Source organism: Podarcis filfolensis, assembly GCF_964270895.1.
Source record: "Podarcis filfolensis genome assembly, chromosome: 6".
NCBI classification, from domain to species: domain Eukaryota; kingdom Metazoa; phylum Chordata; class Lepidosauria; order Squamata; family Lacertidae; genus Podarcis; species Podarcis filfolensis.
The window spans coordinates 39,153,126-39,170,494 of record NC_139609.1 but is presented as its reverse complement, the minus strand read 5'-3'; the positions used below and the strand labels follow the sequence as shown (position 1 = coordinate 39,170,494).

At 49.9% G+C, this 17,369-nt stretch overlaps 1 protein-coding gene across 1 annotated transcript; it reads left to right on the top strand.

The window, feature by feature from the left end:
- Positions 1–12,602: 12,602 nt before the first annotated feature.
- FOXD3 (forkhead box D3) lies at positions 12,603–16,539 on the top strand. Its single transcript, XM_083621305.1, has one exon. It carries the CDS (start codon positions 14,428–14,430, stop codon positions 15,775–15,777), a length of 1,350 nt encoding a protein of 449 aa, XP_083477431.1. The 5' UTR covers positions 12,603–14,427; the 3' UTR covers positions 15,778–16,539.
- The last annotated feature ends 830 nt before the right edge of the window (positions 16,540–17,369 follow it).

The following is a 17,369-nucleotide window of genomic DNA, read 5'->3' as shown; positions in this document are numbered from 1 at the left end:
AGTGAGTCCCACAGAACTCCCAGCAGGGCTTTAGGGTTGCACAGTAAAGCACTTGGAACTTCACAAAGAGGGAGGGAGGCATGGCTGTAGCCAAGGGGGGGTAGGGGGGTTAAACCAGAGAAAATGTCAGCAAGGAAAGAGTTAAGTGTCTTTCCCATGGTCACATCACATCTGCCACCTTGGATTTTTTTAAATCGAGAAATGCAAAGAACAGAGCGTACAATATATCTCTCCAGAGGAATACTTCTGCTTCATATATGGGGGGAAATATATGCATGGATCCCACTTACGTATATGGAATCCCTATTCTTTGTTTTATCAAGACAGTGGGCAGGCCGTTCATGTTTGTCAAATCAAAAACCTTCCTTAATAGTTCAAAGGTTGATGGAACTTTAAGGTATTTCCAGTAATTGTCCAAAGTGGTGTTTTTCATTTGTGTGTTTTTAAAGATTTTCGGTCATTGTCATGTCTCTAATTTGGGCAGAGTCACTACAGCAATTAAACTGACCATTCTTGATGTATTAGTTTTCTCCAATAATTTCTATCCTCCTCGTTGAAGATACAGAAAATCCATGCTTGCTATTAATTTGATGAGAGCCCTTATGTTTTTTTTATAAATGCCCAAATGCACACACAGTCTTCTGAATGGCATGAAATGTTGCACATTGCTGGCAACTTCCATAAACCAGGATAAGGAGAACTGTTGCTTATAGTTCTAATTATCTTCACCTATAACTAGCCCATCATGGCCACATCTGTGTCAACAAACTAACAACAAGCCAGCTTCAAGAAAAATCAAACTGCTCCTGGGTTGTATCACTTTATATTGCAGTAAAGGAAGGGGTTGCATGATTGAATGCTCCCCCTGCATTTTAAAACAAACAAACCTTCCTACCCATGAAAAACAATATAGGAGAAGGATTCTATCCAAGCCTCCTTTCTGACATGCTAGTTTGCTCTCTATGGCCATCCCCCCCCCCCGCAGCACTTTTATAGTGGTAGCATCTAGGAACAGTTTTTCCACCTCATTTCCTGATTCTGCAGACCAGGTGACTGCCACGGGAGGTGAGCGGCAGTTCTCAAAAATGCACAGCAACACTGACTCCAACAAGACTAGCCTAAGTGTCAGGCCCTAATCAAAAGAATTTAGGACTATAAAAAATGTAGGGTTACAGGCCTCAAACCTTGGTGTGTACTGAGTTAGATGAACCGGCCTTATTCCCAATATTTCTGTTGCCTGTTCATAACTTTGGGGCATAAGCTTCTCACAGTGTTGTGAAGCAGCTCCTGCCCTCTTCATTTTTATTTTTAAGAATCTGTGACCATCTACTAGTTTTTAGGTTGGAGGAGAGCAAATAAATTGCAATCAATGATTTAGTTGTTCCTGTAGCGGCTACCCTCACAAGTCATCGCCTCCCTTCAATCTGGCTTGATTATTTTTTCATGAATTACTCTGTGCCCCTGCAAAACTGGTGCTGGGTATTCAAATATGAATTGTGCTGCTGATTTGTGATAAGTCATACACAGAGAGCCAGCTGAAGCAAGGCGGCAGGAGCACAGAGCCCTGCTTTGATCCCTGCTGCTGCCTTTGAAAACAGCTGGCAAGACAGAGTGGAAATGCAACTGTGAACAAGGGGAGGAGGCTGGGGTAAGAGGGTAAGCCAAGAGCCACGAATGGCCAGGATGGGCTGGAAGGAAGCAGGTCCACCAAAACTCAGACCTTGGGCTCCAAGCTGGTCCCTTTTGTGTTTCATATGTAAAGATCACACTTTGCTTACACCAGTGTTTCCCAAACTTGGGGGGGGGGGGGGTTGGACTACAATTCCCATCATCCCTGACCTCTGGTCCTGCTATCTAGGGATTATGGGAGTTGTAGTCCAAAAACAGCTGGAGACCCAAGTTTGGGAAAACTGGCCTACATCAAGGACTGCTTCGTTTCCCCTTTCAAACTTTTTGTTCTCCCCCACCCTGCTGGAAAGGGACCTGGCGGACAGTCTCCTGGGGCGGTGGGTCTCCAAAGCGCTGCTTGGGACCGTTTGAGGAAGGGTCTCTCCGGAGACAAACCCGCTGCTACCCCGCTGCAGGTGCTTGACCGCTTCCCGGCTGTCTGGCCACTTTGCTTTGCCTTCCGAGTCATCACTCCCAGCCCCGGCACTTATTCAACCCGGTAGGGACCTCTGCAGGTTTGCACTCGCCAACTTCCATAAGCCCAGCACAGCCCTCGCTGCCTGGGAGAGGATGGCTAAGTCACAGACATAGTGTGTAAGTGTCAAGATGGAAGGGACCATAGCTGTCAACTTTTCCCTTTTCTTGCGAGGAATCCTATTCGGAATTAGGGAATTTCCCTTAAAAAAAGGGAAAAGTTGACCGCTATGGAAGGGACCCGAAAGCTCATCTAGTCTAACCCCCTGCAATGCAGAAATCAAAGCGATTTTCCTTCCAAAAAGCCAACCTGAAGTTAAACAATTAGGATTATATGCCATTAAAATGTCGTTTCGGGCGAGGTGTGCTCGGAACGGCTGTCCCCAAGGTCTATCCGTAGTTGTCCCCGGCCGCAGCCCTTTAAAAACAGGACTAGGTGACTCCGGGTGCTCTTGCTTCTTTTGGTCCTCCTTGCTTTTTATTTCAGGGGAAATAGTGCGAATCCGGTTAGTTTTAGGATTAGGAGCAGCAAGATCAGGGTGGGGCGCCTTGGAACAAGTCCCATTGAATCCAGTGGGTCTGACTACTGAGCAAACCTTCGTGGGATCGTAACTGCTGGCTTCAACGTTAAGCCTTGGGGTCAGAGGGGGAAGAGACAGGAGAAAAATAACGGGGAGGGGCCAGACCCGCCCAAGCATATCCTAATAGCCCAGGTTAATTAGTCTGGGATAACGGCCACGCCCATTTCTTTTTACGCATAACCAGAAGCGCGTTTTAGAATCTCAACTTACCCACGAAGGACCGAGCTCGAAAAGCGTGGGAAGGGATGGGTGGACTGGCCTGTGGTTTTAGCACATTTTAGGCTCCTGAGTGCGAGCTGGACAGCTAAGGCGGAGTGACTAATAAATGATCCTGAGCAGAATCCCAAACGAGGAGGCATTAATCCTGGATAGAGTTAAAATAAAGTCACACGGGGACATGGGTCTTCACATACACACACACACACACACACACACACACACACACACATGCAGTGGCGCCATCATGGCAGGACTTTGGAGCACAAATCTGGGGCAGAATGAGCAAGGAGGACCCCCCACCTTTTGAAGGGAAACAATACGCCTAGCCAGCTAAACAGAGGACGGGGCTTTAAAAGTACCGCATTCAATCCAGGGTCTAAAATTACCAACTGCACCAACTGGAAGGAAGAAAGAAAGAAAACTTCTCTCTTTAAAAAAATAATAAATCTAATACACTTGAAAGAAAATGCTGACAACTTTACGACGCTAGAAGAAAAAACGCTATGAATCCTGCAACGTATGGGAAAGAGAACCTAAAGAGCTATGAAGACATTGGCCTTCCTCCAGTTCAGAAGAAAGTTGCGTTGGGAGCCACTGGAATATCTATCTATCTATCATCAATATGTGTGCTTGGCATTCCCACAATGTCCGGGCCTTCCAACGAAATCTCCTCTTCCTGTCCTGCAAGGAAGCGAAGTTCTCCTGTCAACCGAACCGAACCTCCTGGAGTGGCGGCGGGGCTGCCGGGTGGAGCGCGTTTCCCTGCTGCGGCGAGGACGCTTGCCTCCGGTGCTGCCTCCTGGTAGTAGGACAGAGAAAAACAGCCACGTGTGAGATGCACAGTCACGGATTTCCCTCTTTCAGCAGTATAACCCGATACGATTTCCCGGGAGAAACAGGAAGGGAGGGGCGGGGAAGGTGAAGTTTTGCCACCCTCGTTTCCAAAACTGAAAGTTGCTTTCTGTTTTTTGTTTGTTTTGTTTGCAGGAATCGGATCCTGCCTCCCAGAACGGTTTCTGTGTACAGGATCGCAGAAACAACCTATCTGGCACTGCCCAGATTTTTATGCTCGAAATGTTTTTTTTACTTTGTTTTTTTTAGTTATGTACAAAGAAACCACCCTCCAAGCTCATCCCCTCCCATTGTTTTAAAGGGGGTCCGCCGCGCATCTTCTGCCTAAGTTAGCATTGCAATTATTGCAAGCAAAGGAATTGGAGGAACCGTGAGCGTTTCGGAAAAGAAAACGCTGCTTGCCAACCTATTGAATTCTTCCTTTCCTTCAGAGATAGCCAAGCAGTTTCTTGAACCCAGCATCTACCAGGCTAAATCGTGATTTCTCTCTCCCCCCCAAAAAAGTGAAGTCTACAACGCGCAGGGGGGAAAACCCACCTGCCTAAACGCCATCCGTCCTCACAAACAGCACCCATAGTGACCAGGCAGTGACGTTTTACAATCCTCGCCTTGAAGAAGGGAATTTTTTTTAAGGAATCAGGCCCTGTCATTTCAATAGGATTGCAGAACCGACCCTATACAAGGCGTGCAAAACTGGGAAATAACCCACCCCTTGAAGTCTCTTTTTTTAATCGCGGTGATGCCACGTGGATAAGGTCTCGCTTTTATAACATAACATTTAAGGGCGCCTTCGGTTCTGTAGTCACAATTACTAATCCTGATTTAAAACCTCCAGTTCTCCCATAAACACCCATGGAAAGGGGAGGAATTAAATCCCAGCTTTTCACCACTCTCTTAACACCGTAAAGCTGGGTCGTGGTGGTGGCTTACAGGAGACAAGAATTCGGTGCAAGAGCTTCCCGCTACGATTAGTCTCCTTCGATGTATTGCTACTATTGCCTTGCGTAAAATTTTGCCACCCTACTTCGTTTGGAAGCGGTTGCCGTGGAAAAGCTATGGGCCGCCTTTCCCCGGGAGTGAATTTAGGGCTCTGGGTGTTGGTCTAAAGAATTAATCAATCAGCCTAAATTTAAACAAGGGGAATGGGGTCACTCTAAAAATAACCCAGCAGCTGCCCCTAATCCTTAACCTCCTCTTAACCGGGGAGAAAACAGGTTCTCCAAAGTTTAGCTCCAAAATAAAAGGAGGAGGGGTGCGGATCAATGCGCACAGCCGTGAACTCGGTTGGACAGGCTCCCGGGGAGGAAATGGAGGGTCGCTCGCCACCTCGCCCACCTGCTCGCTTGGGGGCTTTCAGAAAAACCCAGCTTGAAATGGAGCAGCTCGGAAGGAGGGTTTGAAAGTGCTCGTTTTGGATACCCAGCTCCCTTGGGTGTCATAGAAATCAAATGGGCATCGACTTTCCGAGCAAGTGTTATGTTTAGGATCCCGGGGTAGGAGGTTCAGCGAGAAGCATTAACATCACGATCCCGAGCGTGTCTGCCCAAGAGGTTAGTCCCATTGAAGTTCAAGGTATATGATTCCAAGTCAAGGGCTGCAGGATGGAATCTAAGCGCAGAATATCGAGACGAGGATTTGGTATCGACCTGACCTTATTCAGAGTGCTTAGCTGAGCAGAGGAATGGGACTGTCCGAGATAGTGCGCGGGGCGGGGGGGGGGGAGAGAAATAGACCAACAAGGTCAAAATAAATAAAAGCCTGACCTCCCCCCCCCCCATGGACGAGCCGTTTCATTAAATGGCACAAACGCGCGGAGGGTTTTAGGGATATGGAGCAGTCGACGGTTAGGGACTAGAAACTTGAACCTCGCTCTTCTGGCTGCGTTCGCCCCAACCTGCTCTAGTACAGTGGTACCTCAGGTTACACACGCTTCAGGTTACATACGCTTCAGGTTACAGACTCCGCTAACCCAGAAATAGTGCTTCAGGTTAAGAACTTTGCTTCAGGATGAGAACAGAAATCGTGCTCCGGTGGCGCGGCGGCAGCAGGAGGCCCCATTAGCTAAAGTGGTGCTTCAGGTTAAGAACGGGCCTCCGGAACGAATTAAGTATTTAACCCGAGGCACCACTGTACTTTAAACTGGAAGGGGGGGGGGAGGTCGCAAAAACTGAACGACCACCGCCTATTAAAAGAAAGGGGGAGAGGAACAGCCCTCCACATAGAAAAACTAGCATATCAAGGATCAAGCGATCTTTGTGTCCTTCTTGACACATACGTACTGGTCTTCTCTTTTTTTCGATGCGGATCAGGCCAGCCCCGATCTTCAGCCTGAATTGAGAGGGCCGGACAGGGGTTTAAAACCTCGCCCTGAAGCCGTGGTGAGCTTTCAGTCCCGCCTTAGGGGACGCCCGACCTGGAAGAGTGATGATGGAAGATCTCTAATCCGTTTACAAATCTAGAGTAATTATAATTAACGAATTATCATAATTGGAATCCGGGACTTCTAGACCAGGAATGTCAAGCGCGCTTATTAGGGGTTAAACTCCGTTGAAGAATGGGGCTTATTATTTCTGTGTAGTCATGAACGGGATCGTAATGTCAGCCTCTGACATTAGTGTGCCAGGCACACTTGCCCTGAGGTAAGCTTACTTACGAGTAAAGGTGTCCGGGTTTGCGCTGCTGTGCTGCATTCCTAAGCATCTTAAAAGTGTCTGCGCAGAAGCAAGACCTGTTGAATTCAGTGGCGGCTACTCCCAGGTAAGTAGGGTTAGGATTGTAGCCTTGGTCCCTAAAACAGCGATCCTGTACCTGGGAAGTAAACCCCACTGAAACACAATGAATTTACATGCATAAGATTACGCTGGGAGAACCTGTTTGTGGTTGGAGACCAGGGCTTGCATCCCGGCTCAAGCCATGAAGCACACGGGGTGACCTCAGCCTGACCGACCTCACGGTGTTGTCACAAGGCAGAGAACCCTGTAAGTCGCCTTGAGCTCCTCGGAGGAAAGGCGGAATACAAACGCAACAAACAAATACGCGGGAGTATGCTCCGCCAGCCACAAAATAGGACCAGGAATGGAAAGAAGCTTCTCTAAGCCTCGCTGTTGAGAACACTGCAAGGGGCACTATCCTGGTTCTTTGGTTAGCATCTCTGGCGGTGCCACAAACGCTTAGCCATCTCATTTCTGCTATAACTAAGTCTGGGAGGGTCAGATAACCCGGACTACGAGAAAGAGAGAGAAAATAACTTTTTCAAAGCCATGCAGGGGACTTGGCGGCCGAAGGAGGTGGCTGAATTTGAACCTGGGACTGACTTCCAGTCAGTTTGAGGGTTAACATCAGGGGACAAGTTCAAGGCTGCACCCATCTCTGGTAGATGGAGGGACGACGACGACGACACACAGACAAAACCCTTTTCAAAACAGATATATATATTTGCCCATCTCCATCTTTCCTCCCTGGTCGTTGCGCGTTTGGTTGGGTTTCAGATGTTTGTTTGTTTGTGTTTCCGCGGTTACCTGCTTCTTGAGTGTTGCCCTGGCCGGCTTTCCCGCGTGTGTGAAAGGGGGCTTTGTAAAACGGGACAGATAAAAATGAGCCACAGCATATTGTTTGACAGAGTGATCCAGGATGATGAAGCGCCTTCTCCGAGGGAGGGGGCGCGGGCGTCGCGAAAATGGAGAATCCCTAAAAAACAGACCGAAGCGCTCCTTTCCTTTCTTCGCTTTGTGACCGGAGGGGATCTGCGGGGAAAGAGAGAGAGAGAGGAGTCGGCGCAGGATCACGTCCAAGCCGCTCCTTTCAAAAGGGGAAGTCATTTGTTTTGTTATCGAGACAGCTCTGGCCTGGGATTCTCCTGCGTCCTCCTATCTCTCTCTCTCTCTCTCTCTCTCTCTCTCTCTCTCTCTCTCTCTCTCTCTCTCTCTCTCCTTCCCCTCCCCTTTTTCCTGACGGCGGATGAAAAGAACAATTTTCGAGAGAAAGGCCCGTTTTGATTAAATCTGACATGCTGCTGATAACTCCATGCTAATGTGAAATAATTAACATAATAGCCATAATTAAAAGCACGCTAACAATGCCATAAATTTATCACACAATTTTACTAGCTTTCTGCCCTTAACTGCTCTCTCATCGTTAATTAAACGTGTTGCCTTTTGCAGAATGGATGTTTGTACATTTCCAGGACAAATATATCCAGTTTTGGAAACAGGACGCGCTCTTTTGGTTTTTGCTTCTTTTTTATTTATTTTTTGCTTTTTCGTGAATTTGCTTTTATTATTAATATTATTATCTTGCTTCTATGGAACCTTATCTATCTATCATCTATGAATGAATGAAAAAGAGAGAGAGGTGTTGAGATGAAAGTCGTGTTCCCTTTTGTTCTAAAACCTGCTTATGGTTGGGGCCACACCAGGTTGTGGCTGCAGGGAGAGGTGGATGGAGGAGCCTCGCTTGGATCCAGACGGCGCTTTCTAGGGGCGCCTCCATCACCTCCTCTCCCAGCCCGCTCCGGCCTTGCAGGAAACCTGGGGAAAGTGGCGTCAAAAACACAGTCCAAGGGGGTTCACAAGAGGCGATTCCCCGCCGCCTCCCGCGCTCCAAATCCTGGCCACTTCCGACGCAGCCACCAAAGATTTCAGCCCAGAACAGAGTGTCTGGTCCTTTCCAATTTCTACTCTCAATTTCCCCCGCATCTCCGATTGGTCGACATGCTTCTTTGGAAACAAATGGAAATATGTGTCCATTTTATTTTCAAGTATCCCCCTCTTCTGTTTTCCTTGCCTTTATTTTTAAAAGCCCGGTAGGTACATCCTTCTTACAAACCCCACCAGCCACCCGATAATGCAGGTCAGGGATGTATATACCTAATTAATGAAAGTAATTGGGTTAAGGAGAGGAAAGAGGACACCTTGGGTCCCTCCTTTCCCTTAAAAAGATTAGAGAGAGGATCTGAGTCCAGCGTTGCGATTCGCTCTAGCCGCCGCCGCCCCCCCCCCGCCACCTCCCGTCCCACCTGGTCTCCGGATTCATCTTCAACTCGCTTCCCCGGCCAGATACTCTCTCGCTTTGGTCGCATTAGAAGCGAAGGGGACGGGAATTAATTTCTCCTCTCCATCATAAGTTGCTCCTCTCTCTTCTCCACCCCCCCACCCCACCCGCAACCTCGGCTCCCGGCTTTGATGCTGCTTATGTCTCTATCTGACTCCTTATCGATCTAGGCTGTACAGTTTCCTTGCCTCTCGTTGCTAAATCTTTTTTGTGCGTATATATCACATGCACACAACCTCTTCTACTTCTGGTAGCTCAAGTAAGGTCAACAGCTCTTCTTCACCCACCCGCAATATATATGGTAGATAGATAGATAGATAGATAGATAGATAGATAGATAGATAGATAGATAGATAGATGATAGATAGATAAACTCTTCCAAATTGGGCGCCTCTCGGTACCCTCCCCACACACCTCCTGTGAAAGTTTGCTTATTATTATAAAAGGGTTTCTCTCCCCACCCCCGCCACTCCCTCCCTGGCTCTCGCCCCCTCCTGCCCGCCCGACATCCCAGCTCAGCTTAGCGCTGATGATTGAAGACGTGTGGGTTTTAAGAGCAAACTTCAATTAGGCTTAAAACAGGATTTACTTAACACCCGAGCACTGTCAGATGGACTGGCCCGTTGCAGAGGCGCTTTCTCGACGGTGACCTTCCTTTTTCTCTGCTACCCTCCCCACACACCTCAACCCCCCCCACCATATCACCCATTTCCACCCACTCCACCCAATATATTTGGACGCAGCCTTATTGGGGTAGCGGGGGTGGGGTGCTGTTTTAGAGTTCTGCTTTCTAAAGCAACGCTTTTCATTTTTTCCCATTTATTTTATTTTATTGTATTGTCATGCTGGACAAGGAGGGCAAGACAGCCCCCAACGTGGCCACCATATTCAGAGTGACCCGTAGTCCGGATGACACATCCTTTCCACTCCGCCTCCCCCCCCCCCCGCAAACCCCACAGTCATTTGATGGAAATGAATGGCAAAAGGAGATTGGGACGACAGCGGCCAGCCTTCCCGCTCAGAGCTCCCTTCAACGCCAAAGGGAGACCCAAACTTTCTGTCCAAAAGGGGGGTTTATCTTTTCTTTTCTTCCCTCCCCCGCTCCTTCTCCTCCTCTCTGCGCCTTCTCTCCCCCCCCCCCCGCATCAGATGGTAACACTGATTGAACAAGAGATTAGCACAATAGATCTCTAATCGAGGGGAAACGTTTCTTTTCACGCTAAGCACCGTAATTAATGGTATGAATCAATTAATTTGACTTTTATTGTGTCGAAAGGGAAAAAAGCGCAACAAATGAAAGCGAGGCTTTTAGCGTGGGTCAGGGCGCATTTTGTTTTGTTCCGTTCTCCCTCCCCGTTTACATTTCCCTGAGAGATTTCGGGAAGAGAGGATCTCTCTCTCGGAGATCTCCAGCTCAGAGAGGTCATCCGGACTCTGGGCAGAGCTCAGCCAAAGGGACAACTTTTATTTTAAAGACCCCAGGAAGAAGGAGGAGGAGGAGGACGACGAGGAGATCCTAATTAGGAGTTCATTATTCCTTCCTTTAAAAGGAATCCTGTTGTGTGGATCGGAGATGCTATAAAATAAATGAGCTAACTCCAATTCCTCGCAGAAACAAGGAAGAGTTTATGGACCGGATTGACAACATTAAAACTGGGATCATTTGAAGGAAATATTAAAAAAAAACACACACCAAAAAAACCCGGAAATCAATAGAAACGACTGTCATCCTCACCAAAAGACAACGGATATGCGGAATTGGGCGAAGAACGGCGGATTTTCACGCGCACCCCCCCCTTATGGATTTCCCCCAAGCAAGCATCTCATTACCTCGCCGCCCTGATCAGCACCTCAGCGAAAAGATAACATTTCTCCACTGTTTTTGATCGATACTTAGAAATACACTAACGTCCAGTCCTTTTCCCCACCGCGACCCAGAGAGCAAGTTCGTACTTGAGTTCTCTTTATTAAAAAGAAGAAGTAAAAGCACGTGATGAGGGCTTGTGGGTTGGGTGCTGGCTTATTTCAGAGGAGATTTTCCTTTACAGAAATTGGGGGGGGAGCGATTTGCGGGGGGGGGAAACAAAAATAATGATAAAATAAAATAAACCCAGACGCAAAGAAGGACCCTAAAGCATAGCTGTCAACTTTCCCCTTTTCTTGCGAGGAATCTTATTCGGAATAAGGGAATTTCCCTTAAAAAAAAAAGGGAAACGTTGACAGCTATGCCCTGCAGCTCGGCTTCTTTTTACCTCCGTGTTCATTTAGCAGATCAAGTTACGCTGAAAGAGAGAGAGAGAGAGAGAGAGAGAGAGAGACCCCTTCTAGGGGGCCGAGGAGCAGCCCCACCTCCCCGCAAGCCAAGGGCCCAGCAGTTTCGAAAACTTCGGATTGCCCCAGTTTCCCGAATAGGTGAAACAGCGAACGCCTATCCCCTCTCGTGTGAACAAACAATTCAGAGGCAACATACACACCGAAAATTAGATTTACTCCTATGGCTCCCCCCCTCTCCCCTCCCCGGTTTCTTTGGGTTTGGTGGAGGAGGGAGGACGGAATAAATCAATCATGTATTTTCCCAGTGCCACGCGTGTAATATTCGCCCCTCGATCTCTTTATTCCCCAGTTTAGTTCCCCATCGCGACACCCTCGCCGTAGCAGCTTCCCCGTGTCCTTACAAAGACTGACCCACATTTTATAGGCTAACCTGGATGACAGATACTGCGCTGGAAGAAGTAACGCCACTGAGTTATATAAACCCATATATATATATATATATATATATATATACACACACACACACACACACACACACGTATGTATGTATGTATGTATGTATATTGCTGGGGTGGAAATCGTTTGGTTTGTCTGCAAAATAATATTCATATACATTTTGTATATATTCATATACAATATGAATATAGCTATAACTATATAGCTATAGTTATCTATCATCTATCTATCTATCTATCTATCTATATCTATCATGTATCTAAATTAAATCTGTGTCTGTATATCGCCTTCTGGTTTATTTGGAACTGTTTGAAGGCTGTCCTTTCCCCCCTCATCCAATTCCCCTTTTTTGTGACGGTTGTTGGTGTTTGTTATCCACATCGCCTCCCAAATCACAGGCGATTATTGCAACAATACACAGGATGAACAAACGCAAAACAAAGCCGCCCACGGAGCGGGCTGTTTCCTACCTAAACCGAAGTTATTGCTCTCCATTGACATCGCTGACACAAGAAAAGGAAATAGGAATTTGCAACAAACTTTGACGACTCCCTCCTCTCCCCCTCCCCCCGCAGCTTTTCTGCTTCCTTGGGAGAAACCCCACCTTGATCGGAGCTGAATGGAGCTTTTTCATTCGCACACAGCTCCCCCCCCCCCCCGCCTACCCCATTTCCTACTTTTGCATATGCTAACGCGCCATCCTTTCTACTTCGTTAGCACCTCGACAAAATAATACCAGTCACAACAAAGACACCAGCTAAAGATTTCTGCATTTACATTTTCTTTTTTCTTTTTTGTGGTGCGGGTTTTTGTTTTTGTTTCTCTGTTTGTTGTTGTTGTTGTTGTTGTTGTTGTTGTTGTTGTTGTTATTTTACGTCTTTTTTGTTTTATTCCTTCTCTGCAACTGACCTAATAGATTAATCAATAGCTATTTTCTTATCTTCGGCTCCCAGCAGATGCTGCCGTTGTTTGGGAAGCTGGGGGAGGAAGGGAAGAAAAAACAAAAACAATGGTGGGGGTGTGATTTTCACAGACCAAAAGTAGTTCTGGTGGTGGCTGTTGGTGTGTGTGTGCGTGCGCGTGTTCTCAAAATAAATTAAAATACATTAATAAACCAGGGGCTGGTCCTTGGTCCTGGCCATGATCCCTTCAGAATTTGATCCCGGCCCGTTTAGCACAGCTGGAGACTCCTTCCCCCCTTTTGTTATCTGACATTATCTTATTTACTTTGACAGAAAGAGCATGGAGTTTTTTAAAAGAGCAACTCCTCCGCCTTTCGCAAAATTTCAGCCTTTTGATTTTTTATTCTATTGACAGATGCGTAGATGGAATAATTTGAGCCCTCCTTTCGTTCCCAACAGAAGAAAGTTGCCGGACGAGATAGTTAAAATGAAGGCAGAGCAAAGAGGGGGCTTGTGAGGGTCTCTGTGTGTTTTTCACGTGGCAAAGGTGCTTTCTCTTTCTTTCTTTCTTTCTTTCTTTCTTTCTTTCTTTCTTTCTTTCTTTCTTTCTTTCTTTCTTTCTCTCTCTCTCTCTCTCTCTCTCTCTCTCTCCTCACCCTGCCACCCCCAGAGCCTCCCTGAAGGGGCTGCACTGATAACTCGGCTGCGACCAACAGGGCGCGAGAGCCGCTGTTGTCCCTTTGTTGACAATTCCGCGCAACAACTTGAGTTTTGCCTGGCTTGCCAGCGGGGCTGCGCTGACGTCAGGGAACCACGTGGCCCCGCCTCCTAGTATATCTTGCACGGGGAAAGTAATCTATCAGGCGAGCCTTTTTCAAAAGGGACTTTCAAAGTGGCCAACGAGTTCCTCCTCACGCCCGTCGCTTCCCCCGCCCTCCTTCCTTCCTTCTCTCTCTCTCTTGGCTGCAAAGACACCACCTCCCCCCCCCCCGCAACACCACTAGCCTAAACCTTTAGAGGGAGGGGGCAAGAAAAGAAGGAGGGAGAGGGCAGGAAAGAGAGAGGGTGAAAGATCCTAAAAAGAGAGAGGTGGAGAGGAAAGGAGGTGTCTATTGAAAAGTAGGGGGGTTATAGTCAAAGCCTGGAGCCGTGGCTGGAGCTTCCCAGCCCCGCGATGGGGAGAGCGGCTCGACAGGGATCTAACCTGCAGCGCCGGCGGCACTTCCGATGACTTGCGAGCAACAGCAGCAGCAGATCGCGCGATCCCTCCGGCGGGGGACAGCCTCGCTGCCCGGGCGCTCCGATGCGCGCTCTCCCGCCGCCTGCAGAGACGATTCCCCGACGAGGAAGAACCCCTGAAGTGATCCCAGCCGGGAAGAGGAGCCAGGCGAGGAGTTGGAGCGGAGAGCAGCTTCGGCCGCCTTCCTCCTCCCCCTCCCACCCGACGCCCCCCCTCCCCACCGTCCTCGCCTCCTCCTCTTCCTCGCCGCCGCCCCGTCGCTGCTGCCGTCGCTGTCCTTTACGGAGGGGCTGGTGGGGGAGTCCCTCGCCGCCGCCGCTGCTACCAGCAGTATCCTGATCCTTGATCGGAGAGAAAGAGGGAGACCCGGCTGAGAGATCGCTCCGAGAGGACTTGGAGCTGTTCCCAGATGCCTGCCCCGGGAGAAGAAGGCGCCGAGGCCGGCAGCTAGAGGAGGAGGAAGAAGAGGAGGAGGAAGAAGGGGGGGAGGAGCAGGAGGGAGGGGGGAGCCTCTTCCTCTGCCAGCTCCGCTACCTGTTGGAGACGGATCTTCGAAGGAGGGGGACTGGATTGGCTCCCGGGTGCCTGGCTGGCCCCCACCCTTCCTCGTTTTGTTTTGTTGCTTTTTAAAAAAAATAGTAGTATTACCCGCGATATTATTATTATTATTAATCCCCGCTCTCCGTCTCCCGCCACCCTCCCGCCAGCGGTGATGACCCTGTCCGGCAGCCTGAGCTCCAGCGACATGTCCGGCCAGGCGGTGCTGACGGCCGAAGATGTGGACATCGACGTGGTGGGCGAGGGAGACGACGGCCTGGAGGAGAGAGGCTGCGGCGGCGGCGGAGGGGCCAGCGACGGCGAGGCCGGCTGCAGCCCCAGCGCCCTGGCCACGTCGTCGGGCTTGCCAGTCCAGCTGGCCCTCGACGAGGCGGCCGCTGCAGAGCTGCTGCTGGCCAAAGAGGCAGCGGAGACGACGACCAGCGGCAGCAGCAACGGCGGCAGCCCCGTGGAGGAGAAGCTGGCCGGCGAGGAGGGAGCGCCGTCGGGGGGAGCGCCGTCGGGGGCCGCGGCCGCTGCTGCTGCTGCTGCCTCCAGCGGCGGCAAGCCCAAGAGCAGCTTGGTGAAGCCTCCGTACTCGTACATCGCCCTCATCACCATGGCCATCCTGCAGAGCCCGCAGAAGAAGCTGACGCTGAGCGGCATCTGCGAGTTCATCAGCAACCGCTTCCCCTACTACCGGGAGAAGTTCCCCGCCTGGCAGAACTCCATCCGACACAACCTGTCGCTCAACGACTGCTTCGTCAAGATCCCCCGCGAGCCGGGCAACCCGGGCAAGGGCAACTACTGGACGCTGGACCCGCAGTCCGAGGACATGTTCGACAACGGCTCCTTCCTGCGCCGGAGGAAGCGCTTCAAGCGCCACCAGCAGGAGCAGCTGCGGGAACAGACGGCGCTCATGATGCACAGCTTCGGCGCTTACAGCCTGGCCGCCGCCGCCGCCTCGGCCGCCGCCGCCGGGCCCTACGGCAGAGCCTACGGCCTGCCCCACGGCGCCTACCCGCACCCGGCCGCCGCCCTCCAGTACCCCTACATCCCCCCCGTCGGGCCCATGCTGCCTCCCGCCGTGCCGCTGCTGCCGTCCAGCGAGCTCAGCCGGAAAGCCTTCAACTCCCAGCTCAGCCCCAGCCTGCAGATCCAGCTCAGCGGGCTCAGCGCCGCCGGATCCGCAGCCGCAGCCGCTGCAGCCGCAGCCGCCGCAGCCGCCGCCGCCTCGTCGGGGGTGAAAGCCGAGCCCAGCAGTCGGCCGTCGTTCAGCATCGAGAACATCATCGGCTGCGTCGGCGGGCCGGCCGCTACGTCGTCGGCCGCCAGCGCGCAGACTTTCCTGCGGCCGCCGGTCACCGTCCAGTCGGGCCTCCTGGCGCACCAGCCGCTCTCGCTGGCGCGGAGCACGGCGGCCATCGCGCCTATCCTCAGCGTGCCCACGAACATTATCTCGGGACAGTTCTTGCAGCCCGCCGCCTCTGCCGCGCCGGTGCAGGCGAAGTGGCCGGCGCAGTAGGCTCGACGGGGCCCCCGCGGGATGCTTCCCCTCTCGCGCTCCTGCTCTTAGGGCGGCTCTTGGGGTTTTTTATAATAAGAAACGGCCGTAAAGATTTTCTACCCGACGTCTCCGGAGAGAGCAGAGGCTCCGACGAAGAACGGAACGCGGCAAAGTCCGCGGACTTCTTGGGACTCCAGTCGCTGGTTCCTGGACGGCGCCCTCTTGGAGGCCGAACCGTTGCACGGACGCTTCTCCAGCGCTTAAAAACTTTCGCGCTCCCGCTCACACGTACAAAAAGGAATGCTGTGTCTGTCTGTGCAGGTAAAAAAAAGCCTAACGCTCAAAAAACCCACGGCAAAGTATTTGTACATATTTGTATTCGGGCGAAAGCGGGAGGCAAAAGACTGTCTTCCCTTTTGCGGTTTTTATTTTTTTAAAAGGAGCCACATTTGGGAGGGAAATAAAGGAAACACAAGCGCGCAAGCAAAGGATTGGGAGCCCCGAACTTTCACTTTTGCTGAAGGTTCTTGTTCTCCTCGGTCGTTTCCTTCGGCAGGGGAAAAATAAGCCCGAACACACACCTGAATAATGAGGGGAGGCATTTTGATTTTGGATAGGAGGAAAAGAAAAGAACAAAAAGAAATCGAGCAAAAAAATGAAATAGGGGAATTCCCCTATCGTTCTATTATAGAAGTCTGTTTATATATGAATGAATATATGTATTCTAAATGTTATCCCTTCGTGTTGTACACAGCTTTGTAAATAAATTTTTAAAACGGTGCTTTTGGTTGTTGACTTCCTACTGATGGGAGCGTGTGAAATCACTCGAGGCAGAGGGGATGCCGTGGAAAAACAATTTCGCGGCTTCAGGTAGGAAGTCGAGGCCCTCAGGTGGGAGAAGATTCAGTTTAAATCGCTGGGATTCGCTTCCCCGCAAAGGTGGGCATTCCGATGCCTTAAAACGGAATAGGCGAAGGGTAGCTATCACAGATTCCACGAAAAATATCGCCCTTAACATTTTTTAAATAATGATGATGATGATGGAAAACATATAAAGACAACTTCCTATTTAAATACCTGCAAAATTACGCAGCGCGAGTTTTAATTTCGCAAAGGATCTTATTTACAGATTTTAAGGTCTCAGGTTACTGAAAATGCCTTCGTTAATAAAGCAAGCTGGACCAGGGTTGTTCGCTGACGCCAAATTGTTTATCGGTGGTGGTGGTAAAAGGACAACATCCCCCTCCCCCCACAAAGCTATAGGAGAGGAAATCGAATTAAATGCGGAATCAGCATTATCAAAAATTAAATTAAGTTTTCCATTCTCATCCAATAACCGGATAACTTTAATTCTCCGCCAAGGTTCCTTTTCCTTACCCAAATAATGCATTTCCTCCCGCTTTTACAGCAGAGGAAAAGGCGCCAGGCTTCTCACCTGCTCGACTCTGAAGGTGTGGGTCGCTTTGTGCGATGTCTGGAAATACTGGGGTTTAACTCCAGGTTTTTGAACTGAAGGCTTGGAACGGTTTTTGTTTTTTTCTCCCTTCCTGAAATAGAAACAAAGGTATAGGGCACAACCCAGAATCACTCACCTTTGTGAATGAAAGCTC

What these genes read in the sequence shown, in the direction of transcription:
- FOXD3 (XM_083621305.1), top strand. Translation starts at nt 14,428, where the DNA reads ATGACCCTGTCCGGCAGCCTGAGCTCCAGCGACATGTCCGGCCAGGCG.